We start from the raw sequence: 17614 nt of genomic DNA on the forward strand, positions 1-17614 counted from the left end.
GCCCCAATTTCCTCATTTGTAAAATGGGAATAATAATAGCATCTCCTTCACAGGCTGCTGATAAGGATCAAATGAGATAATGTTTGTAAAACATTTTGCATACCTTAAATTGCTATATAAACGAGAGCTATCATCATAGCCATCATCATTATTTTGCTTAGAAGACTTAGAAGCTAACTAGTGCAGTGGAGTCTGGAATGATCTAGGCTCAAATCTTGCTTTAGATCCTTACTAGCTATGTGACCCTATGCAAGTTATTTAACCTCAGCCTCAATTTGAGGGAGTTGGACTTGTTGGTTTCTAAGGTCCCTTCCAGCCCTAAATCTATTATCCTCTGATCCTAAAAGGACCCTAGAGTTGATCCATCCTAACTCTCTCACTTGTCAAATGAGCACTGACCTAATGAGATGAGACTTCTGTGAGGTACAGATAATGAGTAGCAGTGATAATGAGTAGCAGGTCTTCTGACTTTAAATCTAGTTGTATTTCTACTATGTCACATGGGCATTCCTTCATTTCTTTCTTTCCTACCTTTGGTCACAGAATCTACCCACTCACCCTTCCCTCCCTAACCCCAAATTCCTTCCATGTTTCTCTTTGTCAAATATTACTTCTTTAGCACTCAGCCTATCTTACACATCTCTAAGGCTTGTCCAGCCTACAATGATTTCTCTTTTCTTGAAGTGTTCAGATTACACTCAGGGTCAGATCAATGCCACTCATCCTAGGACCTGATTGTTTGTAATTGCTTACAGTGTTCATTTATTATCTGTCCAGCACTCTGATGGCTGCTTTCAGTCTCATTAAGGGCATAGTAGAAGTCATCCATGTGTTGATTAAGAGGTGTCCTAAATCACCTCTAAGATATCTTCCAACTCCATTTCATCACCCTTTCCCCCATTACGCACACCATGAATATTTCTTACTGAAAACTGCCTCGGCTCACCTTGAAGTTTATTTGGCCATTTGGCAGACGGTTAGTGTGTATTTTGTGCAGGAAGTAGATGTCCTTGATGAAGAGGTTGAAAACTGGGATGACTATCTTCTCCCTGCTACTGTTGGCAGTCTGAGACCTCTGGGCAGCCCCTTGCAGGGCAGTTCGATAGTTACAGAAGTTGCTGGACGGGTCCATGTGGTGCTGCAAGTGGGAAGGATGAGACATGAGTCAAATATCCTTCTCTCAAGGCTTTCAAGTGCTATCCCTCAACGTTTTTCTTTCTCTAGGTCTCTTCATGGCTGAACACTTTATCCCCCTTTCAGTAACCAGTCAAGACTGAGTTATGCAAAGACACTGTAGTCTCTTTTCTGGAGAAAAACAAAACAAAACAAAAACAAAACAAAACAAAACAAAACAAAAAAGACCTAACCTTGGCCTAATCTCAGATCCTGCCACTAGAGGGTAGTCTTTCATTGTGAATCATTGGATCTGGCTCCCTAATAAAGGAAGTTAAGAAAAGTCACCTTAAGAGAAAATGAAAGAGAGGGGGAGAGAGAGAGAGAGAGAGAGAGAGAGAGAGAGAGAGAGAGAGAGAGAGAGAGAGAGAGAAGGAACCGCTTAGTCTACAGAGGATGGGGATTTCCTGGTACGACGTCAAAGTAGTTGCTAGGGAGACACAGATACAAAGCTGGCCTGGCCAATGATGAAGCAGATAAAAACCTTCAGAAATACTTCCTGCTTCATCATTTATCTTATTTAGTTTCTACCCCTGGTCCCTAGGGACAATATAATACTTTTTCATGAGTTCTCATATCAGTCTATCATCAACATTTGCCCTCAAATTCTTCTCTTACAGTAGGTCATCAATACTGATGTCATCTTAAAGTGTCACCGTCCAGTGCTATTTGCACATTAAGAATGATCACAAGGAATGAAGTGGTAATGGTGGAATTTCCAGCATTATCCATTTAGAGGAAGAGGACTGGGGGTAGAGAGTAAGGGAAGGAGATGAGGGAATTTTAAGATGCCTATGTATTTTTCCTTTTGTCCTAAAAACACAGCTAGGCTAGGTTACTAAAACATCAGTGTCAGTGTGTATGGAGAAATCCTTTGAGGCCTTAGGATAGAGAGACCATGGTAACTTGCTTTCTTGATGCCTGGCTCAGGCCTCATCATATTCTAGTACACTATAGCTGCACTTTTTTTTTTTTGACAAAGGTAGTATTAGCTCTTTCTTAGGCACCATGCCAAGTAACCCAGCACATACCTCCAGAACATCAAATTTAGCGGTCTTGACTTTGGACCATGTTTTCTTTAGTCGTGCCACTGGACTCAGGTTCATGCCAGCTGTAAGAGGGAGAAAAGCACCATGGAATCAGCTCAAGGGACAGTTTTCCAATGAAAATGCCACTGTAATCTGTGAAGGGAGTGTTGTTTCAATTTGGAAGGTTGCGGCGGAAGAAAGAGAATGATAAAGAAAAAAATCCCCACAGAACTGGGAGAAATGAAGAGGCTTCCAGCTTAGTTCAATGATCATTTAATGCAACCTGGCCTCTCAAAAAGCCCTAGTCTTAGAACTGAAATGAAAGGATGAGAGGTTTTAAGTATTTCCAGAAGGTGGCAGGGTAAGGTGGGGAGGGCCGTGTACTCACAGATAATGGCCATCATGGAGTTAAAATTCCCAATGTTGAAACATTCCCTCGCCACATCAATGAAGAATTCCACCATTCTTGTCCTTTGCTTCTTCTTTACCACCTGAAGGAAAGAAACAGTTTGCAATTAAGTCTTTCAAGAGACCAATACATTCAAACTACAGCTGTTACAACTTCTGCTCTGTGACACTTGCTCTCCCTGAGGTGCCTCTATGGAGACTGATTAGAGGCAGTCTGAAGGATATGAAGTTCACTTGTCTTTCTCATATATCATATAGTTATTGTATTGGTCCAAATATAGGCCACACTTTCCCCAAAATGTGCTTTTATCGAAAACCTGAGTGTGGTCTATAAAGGGGTAATTTTTTTGAGCATATGACATTTTTTCACATTCAAAGATCTCATTTTAAGACCAATGGACCAATCCTAGACCTTTAAGAAAAATGTAACCATACCTAGATACTGTGATATGTCTAAGCATGTATTCACAGTCCCAAAGGTGAGTAAACATAGGAAGATTCACTGAGATTTCTCCAAAGTGGGGAAAGGATCATTTTAACACAAATAGCTCGGCCCTCAAAGATCATGGTCCAAGCAGTATTCTCGAAGGAACAATCTCAAGGTTAGAGAGGAAGCAGGGAGGGTCAGTTTGAATTTAATTTTCTAGGGGTTGGGTGTTACCCAGGCAGCCCTCCCTATCCAGCTGTAAAGTGATCCATCCGGCAGCAGGAAAGTATCAGCAACTTCCCCCCCACGCCAAAAGGTTAACATCTAGGAGGGGTTCTTGGCATCCTGGACCGAGAAGTTACTCTGTCACAGCTGCATGTGTCCACCTTCATCTTTTTGGCACCAAACCAGCCTAGGGGCTGTGCAGGATAAACACATTAGCCCTTGCCTGCTGATTCAGGTCCATTTTATCCTGTTCGTTTCTAGTGATGTGATTTCTGACTGACACTCACTCATTAAGCATCCACTGTTTGACCACAATTGGACTAAGGCCATGGGAGAGATGAGCAGTATAAAAACACAATCCTTTCCTTTAACAAATTCATAGTCAAGTAGGAGAAACAAAATTCACACATCACACAAAGTAGTGCCAGATTGCATGCCATAAAGTGCCCCAAATGGGGACAGAATCAGGTCCCGAGCGTCTTAAAAAAGGGAGAAGCAAAAGGAAATAATAACGATAACAACAACTAGCCTTATATAGTGCTTACTATGTGCCAGTCGCTTTCCTACTATTATCTCATTTCATCCCTACAACAACCCTATTATTATCCCCATTTTACAATTGAGGAAACTGAGGCACATAGAGGTTAAGTGTCTGATTCTCTGTGGCTAAATCTAGGGTTTTCTTAGCAGAGATACTGGAGTGGTTTGCCATTTCCTTCTCCAGCCCATTTTACAGATGAGGAAACGGGGGCAAAAAGGGTTAAGTGACTTGCTCAGGGTCACATGGCTAGTAAGTAGCTAAGGCCAGATTTGAATTCAGGCCTACCTGATTCTAGGCCTGATTTATTATGCCACATAGTTGTGCTATAGTAGACAGAAAAGGCAAACATTAGGGTGGGCTGCTTTATTAGGGAAGACTTTCGGGGGAAGATGGAAATTGAGAACTTGAGTTGCATCTTCAGATGAGTAGTAAGTACCTTGATAAGTAGGGAGAACATTTCCATCCTTGTGTATTTAGAAGGTTTATGTTTATTTTTTCTTAATCAGATGGTGGGATAGAAGATAATCTGCTTATTTATAGGACAGGATGGCATATATCACTGCATATGAAAAAACTGCTCTTGTTCAAAGCACAGATCTGACATGCACAACCACTCACCCTGCAAATCTCTGTGGCCACCAGCATGCTCAGGCAGTTGAACCAATTATCATAGGCCTCTAGGGTATAGGTCTTAGTTACATCCCCACGGCACTGAAAGATAAGAGATCAGAAACCAGTCCTGAGCTTTGGGAATCTGAAGGACAAATTCTGGGTATCTGGAAGTTCCCGCTTAGGTCTACAAAAAGCAGGACGGCGGTCCCCAAATTATTCAACTTGTTTAAAAAATAAAAAGACCCACCTTGTGATTATCCAGGGAGTCCATGTGACTGACTATCTGCATCAGATCCTCAGGGTAAATGTTGCTGACCCTTTCCTGGAATGGAAATGGGGAGGAAGGATATTAGAGAAGATGACGTGGCTACTTAAAAAAAAAAAAAAGAAAAAGGAAAAAAGCTAATAAAATCTAAATATGCATAACTAGATGCATGATGTCCAGATGATGGGAGATAAAATTCTAATGTACTCTACGCTGCTATGATCACACTCTGGGGATATTGTGTTCAGACTCGGGCTCCACATTTAAAATGATCGCTGAACTTAATGACTGATGTATTCAAAGGGACCAGGCTGGGAAACAATCTGTATGTTAGGAGAAATGATCGAGGGACTTTACAAGAAGGAAGACTTTAAGATGTGTGTTGTCTTCAAATACCTATAATGTGGAAGAATGATTAGAATTAATTTGAGGTTGTCAGAGGAAAAAAAAAAACCTAGGAACAAACAGTAGAAATTACAGGGAGGAAGATTTCTCAGTAGAAGGAATAACTTTCTAACAATTGGAGCTGTCCAACCATGCAATGGAGTGTCTTCTTAGAGAGCTCCCCATCATCAGAAATGTGTAAATAGATGGATGAGCATCCATTAGGGTTGCTGTGGAGAGGATTCATGCATCAGGAGGTGAAACTGACCTACATGATCCCTAAGGTCCTTCTGAGTCTATTGTAACAAGGTGTTCAGAAAAATTCACAATTCCAGGGGCCCACTCCTTCCTTGTTTTATGGCCTGATACTCTTAGGGCAGCCAGTTTTGAAACTGTCCAACTCCTAGTGATGCCCTTGACCCTTAAGAACCTTGCATTTAATTTCTTCTTGGTGCCATATGATTTATGTGGTGGCAGAGTCCTAAGTTTTCTTTCTCTCTTGTTAGGGCTAATTCTTCAGAGGTCAGACTTGATAGTTTCCCAAAATAAATCTCAGCATAAAGCCCAGAAGCCCCAGAAATGCCTCTGTCCACTTTTTGTTGAAACCCTTTAGCATTGCATGGAGCTATCTGGGGCAGGCTATGTGAGGCATCATCTTCACTTTACTTTTTCTACAGACTGCTTATATTTCTGATCCAGCTCTGTTGAATTTAATTATCCTTTCAGGCATTCATAGAACTGAATCTTGTATATATGTTCTATATTATAGACCTATAAATGTACACATAGATATGGATGATAGAGATAGACTAGATAGGTATAGAAATAGATGATATGGATGAAGACATAGACATGGATAGAAATGAATTGAATGCTAGAACTTCATCCTCGTGACATTTTTACACAAATTTTTTGGGAGCTAGAGGACATACTGAGAACTATAACCTTGAAGTATTATAAGCTGGGAAGAGGGCTGGGGAGGAAGAGAAGGCAGAATACTAACCAGCTCTATGTGGGTGAGCTGCTGGGCCAGAATGAGTGGGTCACAACACACACTTAGAATATCCTTCTGGGCCGCCTGGGGCTTTGACTTCAGAATAGTTCCTTTGTCTGTGACAGGCTGGCGGAACTTCTCCCTTATCTCCTGGAACTGGTTCCTGGTGGTAAGGGACAGGATAAGGTTCTGGGTCATCTGGGTGATGGTTGCCTTCACTGTTCCATTCTCCTAAGAGAAAAAGGGAGAACAGATCCATTAAGCCATTAGAACTCCTTGGTCTACTCAGATGCTGGATATAGTAGATAGGACACTAGGTATGACAACATCGCCTTCTATCTGAAGAATATTAGCAATCAAACCCTTTGTTATCACATGTTTATTAGTACAAGGAGAAGGGGTTGTCCCAGGTACCTTGGAAATCTCTATTTTTCCCCTTTTCTCCTCCTCCCAATATCGCCACCTTCACCAAGACTCTCAACACCTCAGGTTTGGATTTCTAGAACAGCCTTCAAATAGGTCACTCTTCTTTAAGACTTTCCTTCTGGATGAGACTGCCTAAAACTTTCCTGAACTGAACCTATAGTACCTCTCTTTGTTGACCACACCAGGTCCAAACCCTTTAACCTAGAGCCACTCTACTATACCAACCATTTCTCCCACTATTTCCCAACATATAGCATTTAGTCTGACCTTTTCGGTATCTCTCTATATATTTCATACACATTCCAGAATCTAAGTCTTTGTTTATGTTTTCCTCTTCACCCCAGGTAGAATGCCCTCTTTCCTACATATCCAAAGTCATCTCAACCTTCGAGACCCACTTCTCTGACAAACTTTCCCTGATAATTATTTTATTAGTATTCTTTGATATTGCTAATTGCTCTCTTCCAGAACCATACAATTGAGCAATTTAATCACATATATATCATTCTGTTTCATGGATCCATTATTTATCTTCAGTGAGATTGTAAGTTCCTTGAAGGCAGATGCCCTCATCCTTTATCTATCACAGTGTTAAGTGCAGCACTAAATATGTTGGTACTCAGTAAAAAGTATCAGTCAAAAAAATATATTGTTGTCATTATACTTTCCTCTGCCAATACTACAACTAATAATAGCTAGCTTTATATATCACTTCAAAGTTTATAAAAACTTTCATTATCTCACTTAATCATCACAACAGCCCTGTGGGTATTATTACTCCCACTTTACAGGTGAGAAAATGAAGCCTACAAAAGGGTAAATGACTTGCCCGTGGACATAGCTTAGTAAGAGTCAAACTTGGCTTCTAATACCTACATGCTCTCCTCATTATATGAGGCTGACATCTATTCTACATGCTAATGACTACAAGCTGGGGGATAAGGGAGAAGAGGACCTTGGGGAATAGGAAATGGAAAGACCTCCATCAGTGAAATTCCCTTTCTGCTTGGAGGCTTTTGACAACAGCTGGTACTCTGCCTGGAACAAGTCATAGGGCATCTCTCTTATCTGTGTGCATGTGTTTTTGGACAAATTCCTGAAGCTGACCCTCTCCAGGGACTGAGACTGTCAGGAGTAAGAAGCACGCTCAGTGAAGCTCAGCAGCTAGGCACCACCTGTCCTGGCAGAAGGCCATTCACAGCATCTTTCCTGGCAGAGGAGGGAGCTGATCAATAGTGAGAGATGGAAATGGTGATGGGAGAAAAAAACAAAACAAAACAAAACAATGCAACCTTCTGGAAACAGAGACCCCTCCTATGGCTTTTATACTAACTTTAAAAATGAAATGTGATATGCTATCTATGCCCAGAGTCTGAGAATGAGGTAGTCACCTAGCCATAATAGGAATTGAGTTCAATCTCCCTTAAGTGAACAACCATCATTTAAGACCATGTCCTTCTTCCAGCTGTTTAGCATTTATTTGCTTTGGATTCTAATATCCCTGGGCCAGAGGTGTGATTATCCTGACAACGTTTTGGAGAACCTCAGGTCTACCTAAGGGTGATGACTGAACCATGAATTCTCTCCCTCCAGTAAAACAAGCTTTCATATTACATAGCAATAGGTTCCCCAGGCAAATCAAAGAACGATAATGCAGTCAGAGCTGTTTCATCGGGAGGCAGACATCAGATTATAATAGAGAAGTAGTTATTTGTAAACTGCTATGGCAGTTACCAATTTTTTTTTTAAGGAGGTTATATTGAATGTGTTAGCACATGGGAAACCGGGAGTTGTGGTCTGAGATACCGGATGAAAAAAGTGTGCATGGGATGAGGCAAACGGTTTCTGAAGATACTTTTTTTTTCTCTGCTTTCTGTTCCCTTGAGGCTAACCTCAAAAATGAGGGGAAACTTTGGAAATGAATAAAAATTCCCAATGAATTGGACTCGAAGCTAATTCTAGATGTTTGGGGTCAAGCCCAGTAACTTATGAATTAGCAAGTGATCAAATACTTGTTATTAATGAGAGAAACTGTGTAGCAACAGTGGACAGAATCCTGGACGTGGAGTCATTGGTTTTGGTCTTGGACAATGTTTTCTCCTTTGCAAAATGAACATAATTAATACCTGCAGTATCTAACCTCCCCCCCCCCCCCCCAACAGGGTTGTTGTAGGGGTCAAGTGAGCTAGGCATGCCAAACACTTCAGTGTTTACAAAGTGCCAAATAAATGCCAGCTCTCACCAAGATGGTCTTGCTCCTCCATTTCTTGAATGATTACTCCTGTACCTAGTGGTGATTTCTTTTTTATAGCTTTGTTCTTAGTGTGGCTTTGTTTCCTGCCTCCCAGGAGGCTTTCCTTCATAATGATTAAGGTGATTCCTTTGCTGGAGGTGTATGGCTAGCTTTAAGCTGATTCATTTACCTAGTGTTGAAGGACTTGGCTAAGACCTTGGTCCCTACTCAGCAACTGATCTCTCAAAGACATGCCCCAGTGTGCCTGAGAGCGTCGCTGACAGAGCTGCCAAGAGCATCTGCCCAAATAACTCGCCTGCATCTCATCTACCTGGGTGCTGGGCTGCCTAATTTGCCCTGAATCTCTGCTTATTTAGGCCCAGCAATTCCAACATCCCAGAGTTTATCTGCTATGAGCTTTAATGTAATGCCTTCACTTAGGATGCCTATTGACTTTCTAACTGTTGACTGTTTCTACAATCATCCTTCCTGAGGCTAAAGGATGGCAAAATTGAGCTGTTAAGATTCCCAACTCACATTTGTTTAGTATTTGTGACTTCCTCATAACAACCCTGTGAGATGGGGAGTGCAATGATCATTACTCCCGTTTTAGAGATGAGGAAACTGAGGCTCTGAAATGTTTAATGACCAGCCCAGAGGTAAACCAGTAAGTATGCCAGGTTAGACTTGAACACTTTCTGCTACTTTACAGGTGCTGCTGAAGGATTCTTATTAGGAAATAAAGTTGAAAGGGATAAATAGCTATCTTATCACTCATGTCAATTTGAGTCACTGAGGACCAGACACTGTTAAGTGAGCAGTCAGCTTGAAGAACTGCTTTGTTGTGATAATGGGGCCAGAAAGAGCCATGGTGGCAAGGACCCTATTTCTGCTGTTCCTCTATCCAGAGCCCATGCCCCATTGGTCTGTTAGGTGAGTCACACATGACATGTCTTTCTGTATGTTCCCTTGAAAGGGCAGACGCTTCCCCAGAGAGACTCCCTCTACTCCACCATCCCCAGTGAGGCTTCCCTTGGGGCTTCTATACATGCTGCTCTGATGGCTCCTGGAAGCTTTGAACCTGATTACTGACCTAAACCAGATTTTAGTTCCCTCTTTCCCTTGAACTGAGCTTCCCCTAAGATCTTCAGGTTTTAATTCCTGAAATCAAAATAGTACTGTGGAAAAGAACTGATCCTTGAGAGTCAATAGCCTTAAGTTGTAATCGTTTTGCTGCTACTAAGTCACTATGTGATCTAGGGGACATCAGTTTAACATGCCTGAAACTTGATTTGCTCATTTGTAAAATGGTCATAATAATGATGGTTCTACCCTACTTTAAACGGGGTAGTAATGCTGTGGAATGCTGTGAAAAACAGTTTATTATAAATATGAATGATTATTTCTATTTACCTATACATATAATATAATATAATATAATACAATATAATATAAAAATATAATAATAATAAGTAGCATTTGTATAGCACCATAAGGTCTGCAAAACCCTACATATTTTATCTCATTTGATCTTTACAACAACTCTGTGAAGCAGGTGCTATTATTATTAGCATTTTACATATAAAAAAATTGAAGTCAACTGGTCCAATGACTTATTCAGGGTCATATAGCTAATAAGTGTCTGAAGTAGGATTCAAACTCAGGTCTTCCTGACACCAAGCCCAGTGCTATTCATTGTGATCATTGAGACCACCAAGCTGTTCTTCTGGCTCATTGACATTCTTTTTCCCATCCCTTCTAAAGCTTTACAAAGTATATTATATACAGTATTAAAGATGCTTCTACAGCAGAAAAAACCAGTGCATTGGGAGTCAAAGAACCTAGGTTCCAATCCACCTATCTATGATTTAGGATAAGTCACTTTAACTCCCTGTATCTCAGTATCTCATCTATAGAATGAGGGTGTTGAACTAAATATTCTCCTTTCCAATTCTAAATTCTGTGATCCTGTGACCTCTTATTACTTTCAAGATATGGACTTTGGATTGTTTTCTGAAAGGTAGGGGATTAGTTGAACTGAGCTTTCCCTAATCTCTGGCCTGGTCTCAATCATTGACTCAATTTTGGAAAATTACCCAGAAGACACAGTTTGTGACCATGGAAACAAAGGCTTTCTCTGTGTGACCCTATTCAAAGCCACAGACAGAAGACCCTGTATACCCCACCCTCCCCCACAACCTACCAAATCCTCAGGGAATTTCAGGTGCTTTGTTTTCCAAATGACCTGGAAGGCACCGAGAAACTGGGTGGGAGATTCCCTTACCTCATCACACTGTGTGATTCTGTGAGTGATCTCTTTTAGTTCCTTCATGACCTTCTCATCCTGGAAATCATAAGGGAATGCCTCAGTCCATTCCTTCAGGAGTTGGATAATCTTGGCAGTGAAAGACTTTAGCTTGGCCTGAGAGAGAGAAAGAAAAAGACAGGGATAGAGAGAGAGAAAGGCAGAAAGAGTGACAGAGAAAGAGAAAAAGAGAAGGGGAGACAGAGGCAGAGAACAAAAAAAAGGAAGAAAGAAAGAAAGAAAGAGAAAGAAAGAAAGAAAAGAAGAGAGAGTGTTATGATGATCCAGTAACCTTAGAGCTGGCAAGCCAGTGATAGGGAGGGGCTGGCTTGGAAGTCCTGGCTGGGCTGGGCTCAAGAAGTACTGTGAGCAATGATAAATACTGGTGGAAAAAATAAAAACCCACAGGAACCAGTTGCTTAAATCAACGGTATCTCAGCAGTGTGTTAAGCCCCATGTACACACTGCAGAAGTGGTTGAGCTTCATTGTTACTAGGCAAGAAAAGCCATGGAAGATCTACTCAGAAGGAAAGTGTATAAAGCTTTATTTTGTATTTGCTCCAGACTATCTCTTCATGCTTAAGAAAAACTACAACCCAGGAGGACATCTCTGTACATACTCCTCCTACACATCTAAACAAAATGCCTTTGAAGCAAACTACCAGGTCTTGTCCAGGCGAAGTATGTCAGTGCCAGGAATGAAAGCTGGGGTGGGTGGTGGGGGGAAGCTCCCATTTAACCCAATGATTCAAGTCTGGCTAGAGTTCTATGAACCCATCTTTTAGATGTAGTGGTAAGCTGGTAAATGTCTAACTAATGACTGGCTCTCAAAAAAAAAAAGGAATATGCGCCTGACACACTTTTAAGCTTAATCTGCAATATTATTAACATTTTCTCCATCAATTTTTTTAAGCCTGGACAATCAAAATAATAAAACCAAGGCTTGATTTGTAGTGTTTGCTAATTTCCAAGGTATAACATGCTCACACCAAAAATTTAACTATCAGCTTTCACAAGCTAGTCTAAGCTGGCTTCAGCACACCCCTTTTTAGGTGGCTTGGGTTTTATGGACTTAGGCTACTATTCTTTTTGTTCCTGCAAAGAAAAAAGAAAACAACTCTAGGGTAGGGGTTCTTAACTGTTTTTTTTGACATGGATCCATTTGGTGAAGACTGAGGACCCTTTCTCAGAATAATGTTTTTAAAATGCATGAACTAAAACACACAAGATTACAAAGAAAACCAACTATATTGAAATACATTTATTAGAACACTTTAAAAACAAGTTGATGGACCCAGTATTAAATCAACAAGCCAATTTTTCACATGCCTGCTGTATACCAGGCACTATGCTAAGTGCTGGAGATATAGAGAAAGGGAAAAACAGTCCCTATTCTCAAGAAGCTCCCATCTAGGAGAACTGATTCCTTCAGGCAAATATGGACATATGATGGCACTAAATCTCAGTTTAGTCATTTGTAAAATGAAGAAATTGGACTAGATGACCTTTTAGTTGCATTACAGCTCTAAACCTATTACACTATGATCAGTATTCATAAGGAAAAGGAAAGAGCTCTGAGGAGAAAAAGAGGGGATCTAACTTTACAAATCTAGCACCCAAATCCACCCTGGTTAGCAAAAGAAGTCAGGTCCCCTGAATCTAGGTCAGCTTTGCCATCCACAGAGAACTGGGAACTAATGATTAAAAGCCTGTGATAGTGATTTAGTCTTCCTTGCTGAGGGGAGGATAAGGAAAGGATGATTCAATGTTACGTGTCTAGATATGAGGGTGTGTTAAATCCTCCTGATCTTTGCCTAACAAGCTAGCTGCGGTGGCCAAGGACTTTAGTTCCATGCTTTAGCTTTCTATTTGAAAGAGGAGATACATGGTCTGCCATGAGGTTTGGATGGTGGGTAATTTTCAGCTGACTGGAAAGGGAGTTAAGAGCAGACCTGTTAGGAAATCAAGTGACTGGCAGCTGTGTATTTGCGTATATCTAGACTAGATTAGAATAATCCTTCCTGACCTTAACAACATTGAGCAGAAAAAGCTGGTGTTAGTAACGGACTACAAACATTCCATGACAAGCCTGAGAGCATGGTGAGGGCAACTCTGGGGTTGGTGAACCAGAAGAAGAATTTTAGAAAGTTTGGCTTTCGGGCTGGAAGTTTAAAAGTGTGCTGCTATTACAGAGAATGTGATGACTAGAGAGATGTCAAAATAATTATTTTCCAGCCAGATTTCCCCTGAGATTAGGGACTTCCCGTCAGGAACTCCTTAGCATTGCCCTCTTCACATGGAAATTTGAAAACTCATGACATATCATAATAGCAATAACTCACATTTATATAGTGTCTTAAGTCTTGCAAAGGACTTTAGATGCATTATATCATCTTGGTTCCCGTTGTGGATTTATCTATCATTTTTAAATTGACCTATATTTTCAGCATCTTTTTTTTTCAGATCTGATTTTCAGATTTTCAGATCTTATTGGTTTGGAATTTTGCCACTCTGAAGGTATTTGTTTGGCCCATCCTGATCTTAGATACCTTGGACAGAGGTGGATGTCAGTGACCCAAAACAATAAAATGGAATCAAAGACATTTCTGGTAGTAGTGAGTTAAAATGTTCCCCCTTTCAAGGTTTGGCTTGAGACTTGAAATGCATATGTAGGCTGCTATTATATGTAATTTGGTGTCTTAGGAGATACAGAAGGAGAAGATAGGAAATCTTTGTCTAGTGACCAGTTTTCAGCAAACTATTGCATTTGTTGTTCTCTGCAAGTCATTTATGAAAAGGCATTGGGTAGAAGCATGAGCCAGTGGGAGGATGAACTTGAGGGAGGGGAGAGGAATTTCACTAATGACCAAAACTTTGTTAGGCAGCATCCCACCACATTAGCATCAAAGTTCTTCAGTCATCTCTCATTCACATTCTACAGTCTCACCCACCCAATCTCATGGCCTTCCCCAGCCTTCTGCTCCAAGTTCTTTGGCAGGCTGTTATAACTGTTCTCTTATCAGAGAAGAGAGTGTTGTTCTTTTCTGTCTTTCCTGAATCACATTGGCCTTCCAGGGTGTTTGTGTTCCATTTGCCTCCATCATTCAGTCCAAAATCTTTGAACAGAACTCTGAACTGCTCTCTCTTCTCCCCCCATCTCTAGGGAAGCTAAGGTCTCAGAAGTGTGTTTTTTCTCCCTAAAGTTGCAGACTCAGTGTGCCATCCATTTGTCACCCAGAGGGCCTTAGTTATCTGGACTACAAAATGGGGTTAGCGGTAGTGATCTTGGCTGTGAATAAATGGACATAAGGGATGTCTGAGATAATAACAGATTTAGGGAACATGTAGTATTTTCTGGAAAATAGATTATCAAGTAGCTTTTCTTCAATCACCATGAGAACCAAAAAAGGTTGGGAAGAAAAGAGGAAGCAGTTAACCATAGCTCTGCAGCAGGAAAATGTGTTGACTTCCTCTGAGGGTAGATGTTGTCTGAGGCTCCAATGTGGAACCTATGCCTCAGTTGATAGGTCAATGGAACAAATTACTTGTAAGATAGGGGTAAGGTATACTAAATAAATTATTAGTAAGATAAGGGAAGGCCCATGGATGGCTGTACTGGCATGGTAATTTAGTGCCTTATGGAGAGAGAGAGATAGAGACAAAGATATAGACACAGAAAGAGAGAGAGACAGAGATGGACAGATCCACACAGAGACCTAAAGAGATGGGAAAGTCCTGACCCTGAGGATTTTTTCTTGCACATCATTAGAGGGATCCAAATGGGCTTAGTTTCTGGAATCCAAATTGAACTAGATGAGAACAGAAGGGGAATTAGGGATTTAGGGTTAAAGCCTGGGGTTCTGAACTGACTCAGCCTCTATAGCCTAAGGCTCTTAGAGTTCACTGAGAAGAAGCTATTGTCTATGCCATACTCTGAAGCTCTTGAGGCATCAAGATCTCACATTTACTCTGTACACACAGATAGAAATTTCCATTTCCTAACAGTGACCTCTCACCATTCAGTTTTAGAAAATGTTTATTTCCAAGTTAGTCATCCTGAGTACCTCAAACTCAGTATTTGGCTTTCTGACAATTGCAAGTAGAAGTTCATTTCAGTCACTGTATAGAAACCATGCAATGGTAAACAACTCTACGTATTAAGTATATTGAAAATTACATTATGAACCAAGAAATAGGACCATTCCCTTTAGGTCTGCCATAATCGGCTATGACCTGTAATTAGTATGTGGGAACAAGACCAGTGCCTTTCTAGGGTTTGGAAAGGAAAATATGTGGTTACAATGAAGCAAACACAGAGTTTCTCTTCTACTCTGTGTTGCTACATCCCACGGTGCTTTAGTAGGGTCATTGGAGTTGATGGTATTAGAGTTCTGAGGTGCTTTTTCTGCCCCATGATTGATAATCAGTTTGTCTTTAAGCATCCATGTCAGAGGTCAGGATAGGAATGTGTTCATTCAGAATCCACTACACAGCTATTTGGTCCCTTTGCCAACAAGACTTTTGTGATTTTTTTCTTCCTTCAAAAGACACATTTTGAGTTTTAAGCAAAGAAGTACTAATTGTGGCAGAGTGACTGAAATGTAACTCGTAGAACAATATGCACTCTTCGTCTTTACTCTTTCTTTTTATCTCTCAGCTCTGTGGTTTCTGGGGGAGAAGGTTCATTACCCCCAAAGTATACAGACATATTGCCATTAAAAGTATGAAAGGTAGTTCACTTAAAAAAAAAAAAACTCTGTGAAAAACTTGTTTGTCAAACTGCCTGACTTGCTTGGCTAATCCCTGTATGATGGCACCCAGACCAAAGAAATGGTAAGGGCTCTGTCCTCTATGCCTTGCCCAGGGTTAGCCTCCTAACCTAGACCCTTTATGATCAGGCCATCAGCCAGGCAGGCCCTTAGAATTCTATTTTTGGAATAATTTCTTTCTAATAGTTATAAACCCTACTCCACCTGAAGGGCAGATGTTTCTCCCTGGCGTATGTGTTTGATTGGAGAAGCCAGAATTATTGGGCCATGGAAGGCTTAAACTTTGAAGGCAATTGGAAACAAGCCACCATAGATTTCTGGAGGCTTTAAGTTCTGACATCCTATTGTTAAAAAAAACAAAAACCTCAAGTTGTCTGAAACCTTCAGGATACATGAGTAGCAAGACCAGCTTCTTGCTATCTCTGGGGGCAGGAATGTAGCTTAAACCTTCTGGAGGTCCATGAAGCTAATACTGGACTCCCCTGGATAATACTGAAAGTCCTTGATCCTAGGGCAGAGTAAGAGCCAGTCATGCTATATAATGGAAAGGAGAATGGCTTAGGAGTCAAGAGTTTTGAGTCATAATCCCAATTCTGCCACTCTCATTGATCCGGGTTTGACCATGTCACTTTACTCCTCAGAAAACTCCAGTGGCTCCCTATTGCCCTTTATATTATAAATGCAAATGCCTATTTAGAGCATTTAAAGCCTTTTGCAACCTGATCCCACCCTACCTTTCCAGATTTATCACATGTTCTTTTCCTTCATGCACACTTTAGTCCAGCCAAACTGGTTTTTGAAAGGTCTCTCATACATGACACTCCCTCTCCCATTTCTGTACTTGTGTACTGACTCTCCCATATTCCTGGAATGCACATCCTCTTTAATTCTGATTTTTAGAAGCCCTCCCATCAAGTGACACCCTCTGCATGAAAACTTCTCTAACTGTGTTCCACCCCTGCAGGGATTCCTGCCTCCAATCTCACCTGCCCCCAAATGATCTTGTTTCTAGTTTATATACACCTATATATGTAGATGTCTTCCCTCATTCCTTGAGGTCAGGGATTATTTTATTTCTGTATCTCTAGTGCTTAGCACATAGTAGGCACTTAATTAATGTTTGTTCATTGATTGATTTTTTTTAAAATTTTTCAGGGCTTTAGTTTTCTCAACAGCAAAATGAAGGGGCTTTAGCAGATGACTTCAAAATTTCCTCTGACTCAAACTTTCTCGAACTTTGATAGCCTATGACTGCCTCACTTTGCTTTGTCAAATGCAATGTTAAGTGAACTTAATCAAAGACCACTCTGCTCAAAGTAAGCTAGACAGATGAACTAGAATGATGTCATTCAAAGCTTTACCTTTTCTGTCTCAGCCTCCAGCTGCTGCTTCTGCTTGGTACAGATCTGGCCCACTTTGGCCAGAAGGTCATATGGAGGGATGAAAATTCGGGAGCTCAGGAGGAAGGTGAATATATAAGTCCTCTGTCAAGACAGGGAGAAAGAAAAAACAACATTTCAGTACTTGGTAGAAATAATTTCCCCAATGGTGATGAATAAAACCCAATTCCTACTTCCTTATGAGTCTTTTCTGAATCTAGTCCAATGATTTCCAAAGGTTCTGTGAGATCTTGAAAGATGTGCCACAAATTTTATGGAATATACACTTGCAACCTCAGGCCCAAGCTGCTTGACTCTCATAGCAATACAAGATTTCTCATGGCAAAGAACAGTATGGTGCTTTAAGCAAAAAAAAAAAAAAAAAAAAGTTTGAGATACACTGATCTTTTCCAGTTCCCTAATCTGAAAGTTAAAGACACTGAGG

The 17614-nt window shown here is 40.7% G+C and overlaps 1 protein-coding gene across 4 annotated transcripts in view; it reads right to left on the reverse strand.

The window, feature by feature from the left end:
* Positions 1-17614, reverse strand: part of RASGEF1A (RasGEF domain family member 1A) — a 323907-nt gene that overhangs the window by 5417 nt on the left and 300876 nt on the right. For 3 of the 4 annotated variants that reach the window (XM_027859043.1, XM_027859035.1, XM_027859028.1), the window contains exons 3-10: positions 17152-17274; positions 11001-11138; positions 6067-6288; positions 4662-4736; positions 4421-4513; positions 2590-2692; positions 2205-2284; positions 947-1138 (exon numbers count right to left, since the gene is read on the reverse strand). In XM_027859043.1, the coding sequence (XP_027714844.1) occupies positions 947-1138; positions 2205-2284; positions 2590-2692; positions 4421-4513; positions 4662-4736; positions 6067-6288; positions 11001-11138; positions 17152-17274 (1026 nt within the window). The remainder of the gene's footprint in view (positions 1-946; positions 1139-2204; positions 2285-2589; positions 2693-4420; positions 4514-4661; positions 4737-6066; positions 6289-11000; positions 11139-17151; positions 17275-17614) is intronic. The other variant, XM_027859049.1, reaches the window with a different exon arrangement.

The sequence above is a fragment of the Vombatus ursinus genome, unplaced genomic scaffold (genome assembly GCF_900497805.2).
Source record: "Vombatus ursinus unplaced genomic scaffold, bare-nosed wombat genome assembly UNPS02000749.1, whole genome shotgun sequence".
Classification (NCBI taxonomy): Eukaryota; Metazoa; Chordata; class Mammalia; order Diprotodontia; family Vombatidae; genus Vombatus; species Vombatus ursinus.